This window comes from Scyliorhinus torazame, chromosome 12 (genome assembly GCF_047496885.1).
Source record: "Scyliorhinus torazame isolate Kashiwa2021f chromosome 12, sScyTor2.1, whole genome shotgun sequence".
NCBI lineage: Eukaryota > Metazoa > Chordata > Chondrichthyes > Carcharhiniformes > Scyliorhinidae > Scyliorhinus > Scyliorhinus torazame.
In genome coordinates this window covers 71,366,698-71,383,046 of record NC_092718.1, presented here as the reverse complement: position 1 = coordinate 71,383,046, position 16,349 = coordinate 71,366,698, and the positions used below count along the sequence as shown (strand labels likewise).

The 16,349-nt window shown below is 59.7% G+C and overlaps 1 protein-coding gene across 1 annotated transcript in view; it reads right to left on the bottom strand.

The window, feature by feature from the left end:
• The window catches only part of fcgbp (Fc gamma binding protein), a 317,136-nt gene that overhangs the window by 172,697 nt on the left and 128,090 nt on the right, over window positions 1-16,349 (bottom strand). The window contains exon 3 of the mRNA XM_072468845.1: window positions 3,567-4,820. Within this exon, the coding sequence (XP_072324946.1) occupies window positions 3,567-4,820 (1,254 nt within the window). The remainder of the gene's footprint in view (window positions 1-3,566; window positions 4,821-16,349) is intronic.

The window sequence follows — 16,349 nt, the reverse complement described above, 5'->3', positions numbered from 1 at the left end:
GAGTAAAGCTTCCTCTACACTGTCCGCATCAAACACTGCCAGGACAAGTACAGCACGGGGTTAGATACAGAGTAAAGCTCCCTCTACTTTGTCCCCATCAAACACTCCCAGGACAGGTACAGCATGGGGTTAGATACAGAGTAAGGCCCACTCTACACTGTCCCCATCAAACACTCCCAGGACAGGTACAGCACAGGGTTAGATACAGAGTAAAGTCCCTCTACACTGTCCCCATCAGGCACTCCCAGGACAGGCATAGCATGGGGTTAGACACAGAGTAAAGCTCCCTCTACACTGTCCCCATCAAACACTCCCAGGACAGGCATAGCACGGGTTAGATACAGAGTAAAGCTCCTTCTACACTGTCCCCATCAAACACACCCAGGACAGGAACAGCACGGGGTTAGATACAGAGTAAAGCTCCCTCTGCACTGTCCCCATCAAACACTCCCAGGACAGGCACATCACGGGGTTAGATACAGAGTAAAGCTTCCTCTACACTGTCCCCATCAAACACTCCCAGGACAGGTACAGCACGAAGTTAGACACAGAGTAACGCTTCCTCTACACTGTCCCCATCAAACACTCCCAGGACAGGTACAGCACAGGGCTAGATACCGAGTAAAGTTCCCTCAACACTGTCCCCATCAAACACACCCTGGACTGGTACAGCACGGAGTTAGATACAGAGTAAAGCTCCCTCTACACTGTCCCCATCAAACACTCCCTGGACAGGTACAGCACGGGGTTAGATACAGAGTAATGCTCCCTCTACACGGTCCCCATCAATCACTCCCAGGACAGGTACAGCACGGGGTTAGATACAGAGTAAAGCTCCCTCTTCACTGTCCCCATCAAACACTCCCAGGACAGGTACAGCACGGAGTTAGATACAGAGAAAAGCTCTTTCTGCACTGTCCCCATCAAACACTCCCAGGACAGGTACAGCACGGGGCTAGATACAGAGTAAAGCTTCCTCTACACTGTCCGCATCAAACACTGCCAGGACAAGTACAGCACGGGGTTAGATACAGAGTAAAGCTCCCTCTACTTTGTCCCCATCAAACACTCCCAGGACAGGTGCAGCACGGGGTTAGATACAGAGTGAAGCTCCCTCTACACTGTCCCCATCAAACACTCCCAGGACAGGTACAGCACGGGGCTAGATACAGAGTAAAGCTCTCTCTACACTGCCCCATCAAACACTCACAGGACAGGTACAGCACGGGGTTAGGTACAGAGTAAAGCTTCCTCTACACTGTCCGCATCAAACACTGCCAGGACAAGTACAGCACTGGGTTAGATACAGAGTAAAGCTCCCTCTACTTTGTCCCCATCAAACACTCCCAGGACAGGTACAGCATGGGGTTAGATACAGAGTAAGGCCCACTCTACACTGTCCCCATCAAACACTCCCAGGACAGGTACAGCACAGGGTTAGATACAGAGTAAAGTCCCTCTACACTGTCCCCATCAAACACACCCAGGACAGGAACAGCACGGGGTTAGATACAGAGTAAAGCTCCCTCTGCACTGTTCCCATCAAACACTCCCAGGACAGGCACATCACGGGGTTAGATACAGAGTAAAGCTTCCTCTACACTGTCCCCATCAAACACTCCCAGGACAGGTACAGCACGAAGTTAGACACAGAGTAACGCTTCCTCTACACTGTCCCCATCAAACACTCCCAGGACAGGTACAGCACAGGGCTAGATACCGAGTAAAGTTCCCTCAACACTGTCCCCATCAAACACACCCAGGACAGGTACAGCACGGAGTTAGGTACAGAGTAAAGCTCCCTCTACACTGTCCCCATCAAACACTCCCTGGACAGGTACAGCACGGGGTTAGATACAGAGTAAACCTCCCTCTACACGGTCCCCATCAATCACTCCCAGGACAGGTACAGCACGGGGTTAGATACAGAGTAAAACTCCCTCTTCACTGTCCCCATCAAACACTCCCAGGACAGGTACAGCACGGAGTTAGATACAGAGAAAAGCTCTTTCTGCACTGTCCCCATCAAACACTCCCAGGACAGGTACAGCACGGGGTTAGATACAGAGTAAAGCTCCCTCTGCACTGTCCCCATCAAACACTCCCAGGACAGGTACAGCACAGGGTTAGATACAGAGAAAAGCTCCCTCTGCACTGTCCCCATCAAACACTCCCAGGACAGGTACAGCACAGGGTTAGATACAGAGAAAAGCTCCCTCTGCACTGTCCCCATCAAACACTCCCAGGACAGGTACAGCACGGGGCTAGATACAGAGTAAAGCTCTCTCTATACTGCCCCATCAAACACTCACAGGACAGGTACAGCACGGGGTTAGGTACAGAGTAAAGCTTCCTCTACACTGTCCGCATCAAACACTGCCAGGACAAGTACAGCACGGGGTTAGATACAGAGTAAAGCTCCCTCTACTTTGTCCCCATCAAACACTCCCAGGACAGGTACAGCATGGGGTTAGATACAGAGTAAGGCCCACTCTACACTGTCCCCATCAAACACTCCCAGGACAGGTACAGCACGGAGTTAGATACAGAGTAAAGCTCCCTCTACACTGTCCCCATCAAACACTCCCAGGACAGGCATAGCACAGGTTAGATACAGAGTAAAGCTCCTTCTACACTGTCCCCATCAAACACTCCCAGGACAGGTACAGCACGGGGTTAGATACAGAGTAAAGCTCCCTCTGCACTGTCCCCATCAAACACTCCCAGGACAGGTACAGCACAGGGTTAGATACAGAGTAAAGCTCCTTCTACACTGTCCCCATCAAACACTCCCAGGACAGTTACAGCACGGGGTTAGATACAGAATAAAGCTTCCTCTGCACTGTCCCCATCAAACACTTCCAGGACAGGTACAGCACAGGGTTAGATACAGAGTAAAGCTCCTTCTACACTGTCCCCATCAAACACTCCCAGAGCAGGTACAGCACGGAGTTAGATACAGAGTAAAGCTCCCTCTGCACTGTCCCCATCAAACACTCCCAGGACAGGTACAGCACGGGGTTAGACACAGAGTAAAGCTCCCACTACACTGTCCCCATCAAACACTCCCAGGACAGGCATATCACGGGTTAGATACAGAGTAAAGCTCCTTCTACACTGTCCCCATCAAACACTCCCAGGACAGGTACAGCACGGGGTTAGATACAGAGTAAAGCTCCCTCTACACTGTCCCCATCAAACACTCCCAGGACAGGTACAGCACGGGGTTTGATACAGAGTAAAGCTCTCTCTACACTGTCCCCATCAAACACTCCCAGGACAGGTACAGCACGGGGTTAGATACAGAGTAAAGCTCCCTCTGCACTGTCCCTATCAAACACTCCCAGGACAGGCATAGCACGGGTTAGGTACAGAATAAGGCTCCCTCTACACTGTCCCCATCAAACACTCCCAGGACAGGCATAGCACGGGTTAGGTACAGAATAAGGCTCCCTCTACACTGTCCCCATCAAACACTCCCAGGACAGGCATAGCACGGGTTAGGTACAGAATAAGGCTCCCTCTGCACTGTCGTCATCAAACACTCTTCAGTGTTACATCCTTACCTGGCCTTGGGCCACCGGCAGTCTGCTCGTTCCCCTGACACCCGTAGGCGTTCATTTCGGCGACACCGTATTTGTAGACCGCGATCCCGCTGCCCGGTGTCACCTGGACTACATGCCTCTCATCTCGTACGCCAACCGAAACATCGGTCCAGGAGTAGCCAGAATCTCCAATCGCCTGCCACCTATTTCTGCCTGGGAGCTGGTGATTGTCCAGCAGGACCTTCCCGGTTTCTGAGCTCTTCGCCACGATGCTGATGAAGTTTGTGAAATCTTTGAGTCCTCGGGTGATGTAGGAGCTGGCAAACTGACTGGTGGGCCTGATGGTCATGAGGAATGGGTCATATCCTTTGTGTCCGACTTTCAAAACTCCGGGGAAGTAGTAGAGAACGAGGATTCCTTTGTTGGCAGAGATGGTGATGGGTCTATTGGGGTACACGCGGTACTTTGCCGCCTCCCCAGCCTGCAGCTGCCGAGGCCTGCGGTCACAGCTGACATGGAGCTCGGTGGGCTGAGAAGCCAACACGTAGACATAATCACACTTGTTCTGCACGGACGTGGGTGCCACCAAGTAGTCCGTGCCCCACTGGTCGACTGACGGCAGCTGCTCATACACGTGGTTACATTTGAAACTTGTCATGCTACATGTGTGTCCGGACAGCACAGCCAGGGGGCCGGTCCCGACCACCCTGGAGCCGGTCAGGTTGTAACTGCTCTGGAACTGGGCACTCTCGTACGGTTTCAGCGAGACCTTCACTGTTGACCCTTTCCCGTACCTGTGCCCTTGGAAGAGGACTGCCCCGGTCAGCTTGATGGTGACTGTGTTTGGTTGTTCGGTGTTGGTGATGGCAAACTCCTTTCTTAACCCAAGAACCCCCAGGTCGGGAGTGAAGATGTAATACTCACTGCCCAGAGAGGATGTTGGGTAAATCACAGCAGCGTCCGCCGTGAGAAATTTTGTGTTGAAGGTGGAGACAGAGATGTCCTTGTCCGAGGTGATGAGCACCGTTTTATATCCCCGTTCACTGCCACGCAGCTCGCTCGTCTGGGCCACGTTGACCAAGGCCGTCTCATCCTTACCCAGCAGGAGCACCTTCTGGAATGATGGCTCGTTTTTCAGCTTGACTGTGACCTTGGTGGATACTTCGTATGAGTTGATGAGTAACTCGAGTTTGGCTTTCGCTTTGTAGGCATAGTTATAGTTCTCCATAAATATGGTGACAAACTGTTTCCCCAACTGTCCACCAGAGCACATTCCTGTGGGGAGAGAGAGACAGAGTGATGGGAGAGAAAGCGAGAGCAAGGGAGAGAGTGCAACGGGGAGTGAGAGAGAGAAAGACAGACATAGAGACAGCAAGGGAGTGAGAGGAGGGAGAGAGAGAGAGAGAGCAAGGGAGAGTGATGGGAGAGAAAGACAGACATAGAGACAGCAAGGGAGAGAGAGAGAGAACAAGGGAGAGAGAGAGGGTGAAGGAAGAGAGAGAGAGAGCAAGGGAGAGAGCCAGAAAGAGAGAGAGAGGCAGGAGGGAGCAAAGAAATGAGCGAGAGAGAAATGGAGATAAATTGAAGAGAGAGGGAAAGGAAGACATGGAGGCAGAGAGAGAGAATGGGGCAGAGAGAGAGGGGGGAGAGGGGCACGGAGGGAAAGAAGGGCGGGGAGAGAGATGGGAAGGTGAAGAGAGAGGCGAGGATAGAGAGGGAGAGAGGCGAGGATAGAGAGAGAGAGACAGAGAGAGTGAGGAGAGGAGGAGAGAGGGAGGGTGTGAATGGGCAGAGATAAAAGAGTGAGTAGGGGCAGGGAGGGAGAGGGGGTTTGAGGTGGTGTATAAAGTGAGGGGGTAGAGAGAGGGAATGCAGAGAGAGAGAGGGGGATGGAGGGAGTGGCAGATTAGGTTGAAGGGGGTCAGAGATGGGAGGTGACGGGTGGGTGGAGAAAGAGGATGGTGAAATAGGTGGATGGAGGGGGAGGGAGAGAGACAGAGAGAGAGATGGGGGAGGATGCACAGAGTGACAGGGAGGGAGAGAAAATGTCAATTTAATAAACCAATGCGGAATATGATAGGTGAAGACAATTCAATAGCTTATTTCTCGAGCCCACATAAAGAGTCTTGCTTCACCCTCTACCGCAGCTATGCTTGTGACCGGATGTCCGGGGAGACGGAGCAGGTACTGTCCCGACACGCTTCAGGCCCGGCATAACCAGTGGGTGCCATGGAGGATGCAGTGTGTCACCAAGCCCGCGCAACCCCCCCCCCCCCGAAAGAATAATTAAACTTCTTTTGATGTCATCTCCCCCCACCTTCAAATAATTTAAAAAAAATGATTGGGAGTGAGTAGGGAGAGAGCGGGAGTGAGTAGGGAGAGCAGAGTGAGTAGGGGGAGAGAGGGAATGAGTAGGGGGAGAGAGGGAATGAGAAGGGCGAGAGCGGGAGTGAGTAGGGGGAGAGTGGGAGTGAGTAGGGAGAGAGTGGGAGTGAGTAGGGAGAGAGTGGGAGTGAGTAGGGGGAGAGTGGGAGTGAGTAGGGGGAGAGCGGGAGTGAGTAGGGAGAGAGCAGGAGTGAGTAGGGCGAGAGCGGGAGTGAGTAGGGCGAGAGCGGGAGTGAGTAGGGAGAGAGCGGGAGTGAGTAGGCAGAGAGCGGGAGTGAGTAGGGGAGAGCGGGAGTGAGTAGGGGAGAGCGGGAGTGAGTAGGGGGAGAGACGGAGTGAGTAGGGAGAGAGCGGGAGTGAGTAGGCAGAGAGCGGGAGTGAGTAGGGGAGAGCGGGAGTGAGTAGGGGAGAGCGGGAGTGAGTAGGGGAGAGCGGGAGTGAGTAGGGGGAGAGCGGGAGTGAGTAGGGTGAGAGCGGGAGTGAGTAGGGGGCAGCGGGAGTGAGTACGGGGGGAGACGGAGTGAGTAGGGAGAGAGCGGGAGTGAGTAGGGAGAGAGTAGGAGTGAGTAGGGAGAGCAGAGTGAGTAGGGGGAGAGAGGGAATGAGTAGGGCGAGAGCGGGAGTGAGTAGGGGGAGAGTGGGAGTGAGTAGGGGGAGAGTGGGAGTGAGTAGGGGGAGAGTGGGAGTGAGTAGGGAGAGAGTGGGAGTGAGTAGGGAGAGAGTGGGAGTGAGTAGGGAGAGAGTGGGAGTGAGTAGGGGGAGAGTGGGAGTGAGTAGGGAGAGAGCGGGAGTGAGTAGAGGGAGAGCGGGAGTGAGTAGGGGGAGAGTGGGAGTGAGTAGGGGGAGAGTGGGAGTGAGTAGGGGGAAAGTGGGAGTGAGTAGGGGGAGAGCGGGAGTGAGTAGGGGGAGAGCGGGAGTGAGTAGGGGGAGAGCGGGAGTGAGTAGGGGAGAGCGGGAGTGAGTAGGGGGAGAGCGGGAGTGAGTAGGGGGCAGCGGGGGTGAGTAGGGGGAGAGTGGGAGTGAGTAGGGGGAGAGTGGGAGTGCGGAGGGGAAAGGGGGAGTGAGTAGGGAGGGAGCGGGAGTGAGTAGGGGGAGAGCGGGAGTGAGTAGGGTGAGAACGGGAGTGAGTAGGGGGCAGCGGGAGTGAGTACGGGGGGAGCGGGAGTGAGTAGGGGGAGAGCGGGAGTGAGTAGGGGGCAGCGGGAGTGAGTAGGGGGAGAGCGGGAGTGAGTAGGGGGAGAGCGGGGGTGAGTAGGGGGAGAGAGGGAGTGAGTAGGGGGAGAGAGGGAGTGAGTAGGGGGAGAGAGGGAGTGAGTAGGGGAGAGCGGGAGTGAGTAGAGGGAGAGGGGGAGTGAGTAGGGGGAGAGCGGGAGTGAGTAGGGAGAGAGCGGGAGTGAGTAGGGGGAGAGCGGGAGTGAGTAGGGGGAGAGCGGGAGTGAGTAGGGAGAGAGCTGGAGTGAGTAGGGGGAAAGTGGGAGTGAGTAGGGGGAGAGCGGGAGTGAGTGGGGGAGAGCAGGAGTGAGTAGGGGAGAGCGGGGGTGAGAAGGGGAGAGCAGGAGTGAATAGGGGGAGAGCGGGGGTGAGTAGGGGAGAGCGGGGGTGAGTAGGGGAGAGCAGGAGTGAGTAGGGGAGAGCGGGGGTGAGTAGGGGAGAGCAGGAGTGAATAGGGGGAGAGCGGGAGTGAGTAGGGGGAGAGCGGGAGTGAGTAGGGGGAGAGCGGGAGTGAGTAGGGGGAGAGCGGGAGTGAGTAGGGGGAGAGCGGGAGTGAGTAGGAGAGCGGGAGTGAGTAGGGGGAGAGCGGGAGTGAGTAGGAGGAGAGCGGGAGTGAGTAGGGGGAGAGCGGGAGTGAGTAGAGGGAGAGCGGGAGTGAATAGGGGAGAGCGGGGGTGAGTAGGGGGAGAGCGGGAGTGAGTAGGGGGAGAGCGGGAGTGAGTAGGGGAGAGCGGGGGTGAGTAGGGGAGAGCAGGAGTGAATAGGGGGAGAGCGGGAGTGAGTAGGGGGAGAGCGGGAGTGAGTAGGGGCGGAGCGGGAGTGAGTAGGGAGAGAGCGGGGGTGAATAGGGGGGCAGCGGGAGTGAGTAGGGAGAGAGCGGGGGTGAGTAGGGGGGCAGCGGGAGTGAGTAGGGGGAGAGAGGGAGTGAGTAGGGGGAGAGAGGGAGTGAGTAGGGGAGAGCGGGAGTGAGTAGAGGAAGAGCGGTAGTGAGTAGGGGAGAGCGGGGGTGAGTACGGGGGGGCAGCGGGAGCGAGTAGGGGGAGAGACGGAGTGAGTAGGGGGAGAGCGGGAGTGAGTAGGGGGAGAGCGGGAGTGAGTAGGGAGGGAGCGGGAGTGAGTAAGGGGAGAGTGGGAGTGAGTAGGGGGAGAGTGGGAGTGAGTAGGGGAGAGGGGGAGTGAGTAGGGAGCGAGCGGGAGTGAGTATGGGGAGAGCGGGGGTGAGTAGGGGGCAACGGGGGTGAGTAGGGGGAGAGCGGGGGTGAGTAGGGGGACAGCGGGAGTGAGTAGGGGGAGAGAGGGAGTGAGTAGGGGGAGAGCGGGAGTGAATAGGGGAGAGTGGGAGTGAGTTGAGGGAGAGCGGGAGTGAGTAGGGGGAGAGTGGGAGTGAGTAGGGGGAGAGTGGCAGTGAGTAGGAAGAGAGCGGGAGTGAGTAGGGGGAGAGCGGGAGTGCGTAGGGGAGAGCGGGAGTGAGTAGGGGAGAGCGGGAGCGAGTGGGGGAGAGCGGGAGCGAGTGGGGGAGAGCGGGAGTGAGTAGGGGAGAGCGGGGGTGAGTAGGGGAGAGCAGGAGTGAGTAGGGAGAGAGCGGGGGTGAGTAGGGGGGCAGCGGGAGTGAGTAGGGGGAGAGCGGGAGTGAGTAGAGGGAGAGCGGGAGTGAGTAGAGGGAGAGCGGGAGTGAGTAGGGGAGAGCGGGAGTGAGTGGGGGAGAGCGGGAGCGAGTGGGGGAGAGCGGGAGTGAGTAGGGGAGAGCGGGGGTGAGTAGGGGAGAGCAGGAGTGAGTAGGGAGAGAGCGGGGGTGAGTAGGGGGGCAGCGGGAGTGAGTAGGGGGAGAGCGGGAGTGAGTAGAGGGAGAGCGGGAGTGAGTAGAGGGAGAGCGGGAGTGAGTAGGGGAGAGCGGGAGTGAGTAGGGTGAGAGTGGGAGTGAGTAGGGGGGCAGCGGGAGTGAGTAGGGGAGAGCGGGAGTGAGTAGAGGGAGAGCGGGAGTGAGTAGAGGGAGAGCGGGAGTGAGTAGGGGAGAGCGGGAGTGAGTAGGGTGAGAGCGGGAGTGAGTAGGGGGCAGCGGGAGTGAGTACGGGGGGAGACGGAGTGAGTAGGGGGAGAGACGGAGTGAGTAGGGGGAGAGCGGGAGTGAGTAGGGGGAGAGCGGGAGTGAGTAGAGGGAGAGCGGGAGTGAGTAGGGGGAGAGCGGGAGTGAGTAGGGGGAGAGCGGGAGTGAGTAGGGGGAGAGCGGGAGTGAGTAGGGGAGAGCGGGAGTGAGTAGGGGGAGAGCGGGAGTGAGTAGGGGGAGAGCGGGAGTGAGTAGGGGGAGAGCGGGAGTGAGTAGGGGGCAGCGGGGGTGAGTAGGGGGAGAGTGGTAGTGAGTAGGGGGAGAGTGGGAGTGCGGAGGGGAGAGGGGGAGTGAGTAGGGAGAGAGCGGGAGTGAGTAGGGAGAGAGCGGGAGTGAGTAGGGGGGAGCGGGAGTGAGTAGGGGGGAGCGGGAGTGAGTAGGGGGAGAGCGGGAGTGAGTAGGGGGCAGCGGGAGTGAGTAGGGGGAGAGCGGGGGTGAGTAGCGGGGCAGCAGGAGTGAGTAGGGGGGCAGCAGGAGTGAGTAGGGGGAGAGAGGGAGTGAGTAGGGGGAGAGAGGGAGTGAGTAGGGGGAGAGAGGGAGTGAGTAGGGGAGAGCGGGAGTGAGTAGAGGGAGAGGGGGAGTGAGTAGGGGGAGAGCGGGAGTGAGTAGGGAGAGAGCGGGAGTGAGTAGGGAGAGAGCGGGAGTGAGTAGGGAGAGAGCGGGAGTGAGTAGGGAGAGAGCGGGAGTGAGTAGGGAGAGAGCGGGAGTGAGTAGGGGGAGAGCGGGAGTGAGTAGGGGGAGAGCGGGAGTGAGTAGGGAGAGAGCGGGAGTGAGTAGGGGGAAAGTGGGAGTGAGTAGGGGGAGAGCGGGAGTGAGTGGGGGAGAGCAGGAGTGAGTAGGGGAGAGCGGGGGTGAGTAGGGGAGAGCAGAAGTGAATAGGGGGAGAGCGGGAGTGAGTAGGGGAGAGCGGGGGTGAGTAGGGGAGAGCAGGAGTGAGTAGGGGAGAGCGGGAGTGAGTAGGGGAGAGCGGGAGTGAGAAGGGAGAGAGCGGGAGTGAGTAGGGGGAGAGCGGGAGTGAGTAGGGGGAGAGCGGGAGTGAGTAGGGGGAGAGCGGGAGTGAGTAGGGGGAGAGCGGGAGTGAGTAGGGGGAGAGCGGGAGTGAGTAGGGAGAGAGCGGGAGTGAGTAGGGAGAGAGCGGGAGTGAGTAGGGAGAGAGAGGGAGTGAGTAGGGGGAGAGGGGGAGTGAGTAGGGGGAGAGTGGGAGTGAGTAGGGAGAGAGTGGGAGTGAGTAGGGAGAGAGTGGCAGTGAGTAGGGAGAGAGTGGGAGTGAGTAGGGGGAGAGCGGGAGTGAGTAGGGAGAGAGCGGGAGTGAGTCGGGGGAGAGCGGGAGTGAGTAGGGGAGAGCGGGAGTGAGTAGGGAGAGAGTGGGAGTGAGTAGGGGAGAGCGGGAGATAGTAGGGGGAGAGCGGGAGTGAGTAGGGCGAGAGCGGGAGAGAGCGGGAGTGAGTAGGGGGAGAGCGGGAGTGAGTAGGGCGAGAGCGGGAGTGAGTAGGGCGAGAGCGGGAGTGAGTAGGGCGAGAGCGGGAGTGAGTAGTGAGAGAGCGGGAGTGAGTAGGGGGAGAGTGGGAGTGAGTAGGGGAGAGCGGGAGTGAATAGGCCGAGAGCGGGACTGAGTAGGGAGAGAGCGGGAGTGAGTAGGGGGAGAGCGGGAGTGAGTAGGGGGAGAGCGGGAGTGAGTAGGGGGAGAGTGGGAGTGAGTAGGGAGAGAGCGGAAGTGAGTAGGGGGAGAGCGGGAGTGAGTAGGGGGAGAGTGGGAGTGAGTAGGGAGAGAGCGGAAGTGAGTAGGGGGAGAGTGGGAGTGAGTAGTGGGAGAGCGGGAGTGAGTAGGGGACAGCGGCAGTGAGTAGGGCGAGAGCGGGAGTGAATAGGGGGAGAATGGGAGTGAGTAGGGGAGAGTGGGAGTGAGTAGGGAGAGAGCGGGAGTGAGTAGGGGGAGAGCGGGAGTGAGTAGGGGGAGAGTGGGAGTGAGTCGGGGAGAGCGGGAGTGAGTAGGGGGAGAGTGGGAGTGAGTAGGGGAGAGCGGGAGCGAATAGGCCGAGAGCGGGACTGAGTAGGGAGAGAGCGGGAGTGAGTAGGGGGAGAGCGGGAGTGAGTAGGGGGAGAGCGGGAGTGAGTAGGGGGAGAGCGGGAGTGAGTAGGGGGAGAGCGGGAGTGAGTAGGGAGAGAGCGGAAGTGAGTAGTGGGAGAGCGGGAGTGAGTAGGGGAGAGCGGCAGTGAGTAGGGCGAGAGCGGGAGTGAGTAGGGGGAGAATGGGAGTGAGTAGGGGAGAGTGGGAGTGAGTAGGGAGAGAGCGGGAGTGAGTAGGGGGAGAGCATGAGTGAGTAGGGGGAGAGTGGGAGTGAGTCGGGGAGAGCGGGAGTGAGTAGGGGGAGAGTGGGAGTGAGGAGGGGGAGAGATGGAGTTCGTATGGGGAGAGCGGGAGTGAGTAGGAGGAGAGCTGGAGTGCGTATGGGGAGAGCGGGAGTGAGTAGGGAGAGAGTGGGAGTGAGTAGGGAGAGAGTGGCAGTGAGTAGGGAGAGAGTGGGAGTGAGTAGGGGGAGAGCGGGAGTGAGTAGGGAGAGAGCGGGAGTGAGTCGGGGGAGAGCGGGAGTGAGTAGGGGAGAGCGGGAGTGAGTAGGGAGAGAGTGGGAGTGAGTAGGGGAGAGCGGGAGATAGTAGGGGGAGAGCGGGAGTGAGTAGGGCGAGAGCGGGAGAGAGCGGGAGTGAGTAGGGGGAGAGCGGGAGTGAGTAGGGCGAGAGCGGGAGTGAGTAGGGCGAGAGCGGGAGTGAGTAGGGCGAGAGCGGGAGTGAGTAGTGAGAGAGCGGGAGTGAGTAGGGGGAGAGTGGGAGTGAGTAGGGGAGAGCGGGAGTGAATAGGCCGAGAGCGGGACTGAGTAGGGAGAGAGCGGGAGTGAGTAGGGGGAGAGCGGGAGTGAGTAGGGGGAGAGCGGGAGTGAGTAGGGGGAGAGTGGGAGTGAGTAGGGAGAGAGCGGAAGTGAGTAGTGGGAGAGCGGGAGTGAGTAGGGGAGAGCGGCAGTGAGTAGGGCGAGAGCGGGAGTGAATAGGGGGAGAATGGGAGTGAGTAGGGGAGAGTGGGAGTGAGTAGGGAGAGAGCGGGAGTGAGTAGGGGGAGAGCGGGAGTGAGTAGGGGGAGAGTGGGAGTGAGTCGGGGAGAGCGGGAGTGAGTAGGGGGAGAGTGGGAGTGAGTAGGGGAGAGCGGGAGCGAATAGGCCGAGAGCGGGACTGAGTAGGGAGAGAGCGGGAGTGAGTAGGGGGAGAGCGGGAGTGAGTAGGGGGAGAGCGGGAGTGAGTAGGGGGAGAGCGGGAGTGAGTAGGGGGAGAGCGGGAGTGAGTAGGGAGAGAGCGGAAGTGAGTAGTGGGAGAGCGGGAGTGAGTAGGGGAGAGCGGCAGTGAGTAGGGCGAGAGCGGGAGTGAGTAGGGGGAGAATGGGAGTGAGTAGGGGAGAGTGGGAGTGAGTAGGGAGAGAGCGGGAGTGAGTAGGGGGAGAGCATGAGTGAGTAGGGGGAGAGTGGGAGTGAGTCGGGGAGAGCGGGAGTGAGTAGGGGGAGAGTGGGAGTGAGGAGGGGGAGAGATGGAGTTCGTATGGGGAGAGCGGGAGTGAGTAGGAGGAGAGCTGGAGTGCGTATGGGGAGAGCGGGTGTGAGTAGGGGGAGTGGGGGGAGAGCGGGAGAGAGTAGGGGAGAGCGGGAGTGAGTAGGGGCACAGCGGGAGTGAGTAGGGGAGAATGGGAGTGAGTAGGGGAAGAGTGGGAGTGAGTAGGGGAGAGTGGGAGTGAGTAGGGCGAGAGCGGGAGTGAGGAGGGAGAGAGCGGGAGTGAGTAGGGCGAGAGCGGGAGTGAGGAGGCGGAGAGCGGGAGTGAGTAGGGGAGAGCGGGGGTGAGTAGGGGAGTGTGGGAGTGAGTAGGGGAGAGCGGGAGTGAGAAGGGAGAGAGTGGGAGTGAGTAGGGGGAGAGTGGGAGTGAGTAGGGGGAGAGCGGGAGTGAGTAGGGGAGAGCGGGAGTGAGTAGGGGGAGAGCGGGAGTGAGTAGGGGGAGAGCGGGAGTGAGTAGGGAGAGAGCGGGAGTGAGTAGGGGAGAGCGGGAGTGAGTAGGGGGAGAGCGGGAGTGAGTAGGGGGAGAGTGGGAGTGAGTAGGGGGAGAGTGGGAGTGAGTAGGGGGAGAGTGGGAGTGAGTAGGGGGAGAGTGGGAGTGAGTAGGGGGAGAGCGGGAGTGAGTAGGGAGAGAGCGGGAGTGAGTAGGGAGAGAGCGGGAGTGAGTAGGGGGAGAGCGGGAGTGAGTAGGGCGAGAGCGGGAGTGAGTAGGGAGAGAGCGGGAGTGAGTATGGGGAGAGTGGGAGTGAGTATGGGGAGAGTGGGAGTGAGTAGGGGGAGAGTGGGAGTGAATAGGGCGAGAGCGGGAATGAGTAGGGAGAGAGCGGGAGTGAGTAGGGGGAGAGCGGGAGTGAGTAGGGGGAGAGCGGGAGTGAGTAGGGGGAGAGCGGGAGTGAGTAGGGGAGAGCGGGAGTGAGTAGGGAGAGAGCGGAAGTGAGTAGGGGGAGAGTGGGAGTGAGTAGGGGAGAGCGGCAGTGAGTAGGGCGAGAGTGGGAATGAGGAGGCGGAGAGTGGGAGTGAGTAGGGGGAGAGCGGGAGTGAGTAGGGAGAGAGCGGGAGTGAGTTGGGGAGAGCGGGAGTGAGTAGGGGGAGAGTGGCAGTGAGGAGGGGGAGAGATGGAGTTCGTATGGGGAGAGCGGGAGTGAGTAGGAGGAGAGCTGGAGTGCGTATGGGGAGAGCGGGAGTGAGTAGGGGGAGTGGGGGGAGAGCGGGAGAGAGTAGGGGAGAGCGGGAGTGAGTAGCAGCAGAGCGGGAGTGAGTAGGGGAGAGTGGGAGTGCGTATGGGGAGAGCGGGAGTGAGTAGGGGGAGTGGGGGGAGAGCGGGAGAGAGTAGGGGAGAGCGGGAGTGAGAAGGGGCAGAGCGGGAGTGAGTAGGGGAGAGGGGGACTGAGTAGGGAGAGAGCGGGAGTGAGTAGGGAGAGAGCGGGAGTGAGTAGGGGGAGAGCGGGAGTGAGTAGCGGGAGAGTGGGAGTGAGTGGGAGGAGAGTGGGAGTGAGTGGGAGGAGAGCGGGAGTGAGTAGGGGGAGAGCGGGAGTGAGGAGGGGGAGAGTGGGAGTGAGTAGGGGGAGAGTGGGAGTGAGTGGGAGGAGAGGGGAGTGAGTAGGGGGAGAGCGGGAGTGAGTAGGGGAGAGCGGGAGTGAGTAGGGGGAGAGCCGGATTGAGTAGGGGAGAGCGGGTGTGAGTAGGGGAGAGCGGGAGTGAGTCGGGGGAGAGGGGGAGTGAGTAGGGGGAGAGCAGGAGTGAGTAGGGGAAGAGCGGGAGTGAGGAGGGGAGAGCGGGAGTGAGTAGGGCGAGAGTGGGAGTGAGTAGGGAGAGAGCGGGAGTGAGTAGGGGGAGAGCGGGAGTGAGTAGGGGGAGAGTGGGAGTGAGTAGGGAGAGAGCGGGAGTGAGTAGGGGGAGAGGGGGAGTGAGTAGGGGGAGAGGGGGAGTGAGTAGGGGGAGAGGGGGAGTGAGTAGGGGGAGAGGGGGAGTGAGTAGGGAGAGAGTGGGAGTGAGTAGGGAGAGAGTGGGAGTGAGTAGGGAGAGAGTGGGAGTGAGTAGGGAGAGAGCGGGAGTGAGTAGGGGGAGAGTGGGAGTGAGTAGGGGAGAGCGGGAGTGAGTAGGGGGAGAGCGGGAGTGAGTAGGGGGAGAGTGGGAGTGAGTAGGGAGAGAGTGGGAGTGAGTAGGGGGAGAGCGGGAGGGAGTGAGTAGGGAGAGAGCGGGAGTGAGTTGGGAGAGAGCGGGAGTGAGTAGGGAGAGAGCGGGAGTGAGTAGGGGGAGAGTGGGAGTGAGTAGGGGAGAGCGGGAGTGAGTAGGGCGAGAGTGGGAGTGAGTAGGGAGAGAGCGGGAGTGAGTAGGGGGAGAGTGGGAGTGAGTAGGGGGAGAGTGGGAGTGAATAGGGCGAGAGCGGGAATGAGTAGGGAGAGAGCGGGAGTGAGTAGGGGGAGAGTGGGAGTGAGTAGGGGGAGAGCGGGAGTGAGTAGGGGGAGAGCGGGAGTGAGTAGGGGGAGAGCGGGAGTGAGTAGGGGGAGAGCGGGAGTGAGTAGGGGGAGAGCGGGAGTGAGTAGGGGGAGAGCGGGAGTGAGTAGGGGGAGAGTGGGAGTGAGTAGGGGAGAGCGGGAGTGAGTAGGGAGAGAGCGGAAGTGAGTAGGGGGAGAGTGGGAGTGAGTAGGGGAGAGCGGCAGTGAGTAGGGCGAGAGTGGGAATGAGGAGGGGGAGAGTGGGAGTGAGTAGGGGAGAGCGGGAGTGAGTAGGGAGAGAGCGGGAGTGAGTAGGGAGAGAGCGGGAGTGAGTAGGGGGAGAGCGGGAGAGAGTAGGGGGAGAGTGGGAGTGAGTTGGGGAGAGCGGGAGTGAGTAGGGGGAGAGTGGGAGTGAGGAGGGGGAGAGATGGAGTTCGTATGGGGAGAGCGGGAGTGAGTAGGAGGAGAGCTGGAGTGCGTATGGGGAGAGCGGGAGTGAGTAGGGGGAGTGGGGGGAGAGCGGGAGAGAGTAGGGGAGAGCGGGAGTGAGTAGCAGCAGAGCGGGAGTGAGTAGGGGAGAGTGGGAGTGCGTATGGGGAGAGCGGGAGTGAGTAGGGGGAGTGGGGGGAGAGCGGGAGAGAGTAGGGGAGAGCGGGAGTGAGTAGGGGCAGAGCGGGAGTGAGTAGGGGAGAGCGGGAGTGAGTAGGGGAGAGCGGGAGTGAGTAGGGAGAGAGCGGGAGTGAGTAGGGAGAGAGCGGGATTGAGTAGGGGGAGAGTGGGAGTGAGTGGGAGGAGAGTGGGAGTGAGTGGGAGGAGAGTGGGAGTGAGTGGGAGGAGAGCGGGAGTGAGTAGGGGGAGAGCGGGAGTGAGGAGGGGGAGAGTGGGAGTGAGTAGGGGGAGAGTGGGAGTGAGTGGGAGGAGAGCGGGAGTGAGTAGGGGGAGAGCGGGAGTGAGTAGGCGAGAGCGGGAGTGAGTAGGGGGAGAGCCGGATTGAGTAGGGGAGAGCGGGTGTGAGTAGGGGAGAGCGGGAGTGAGTCGGGGGAGAGGGGGAGTGAGTAGGGGGAGAGCAGGAGTGAG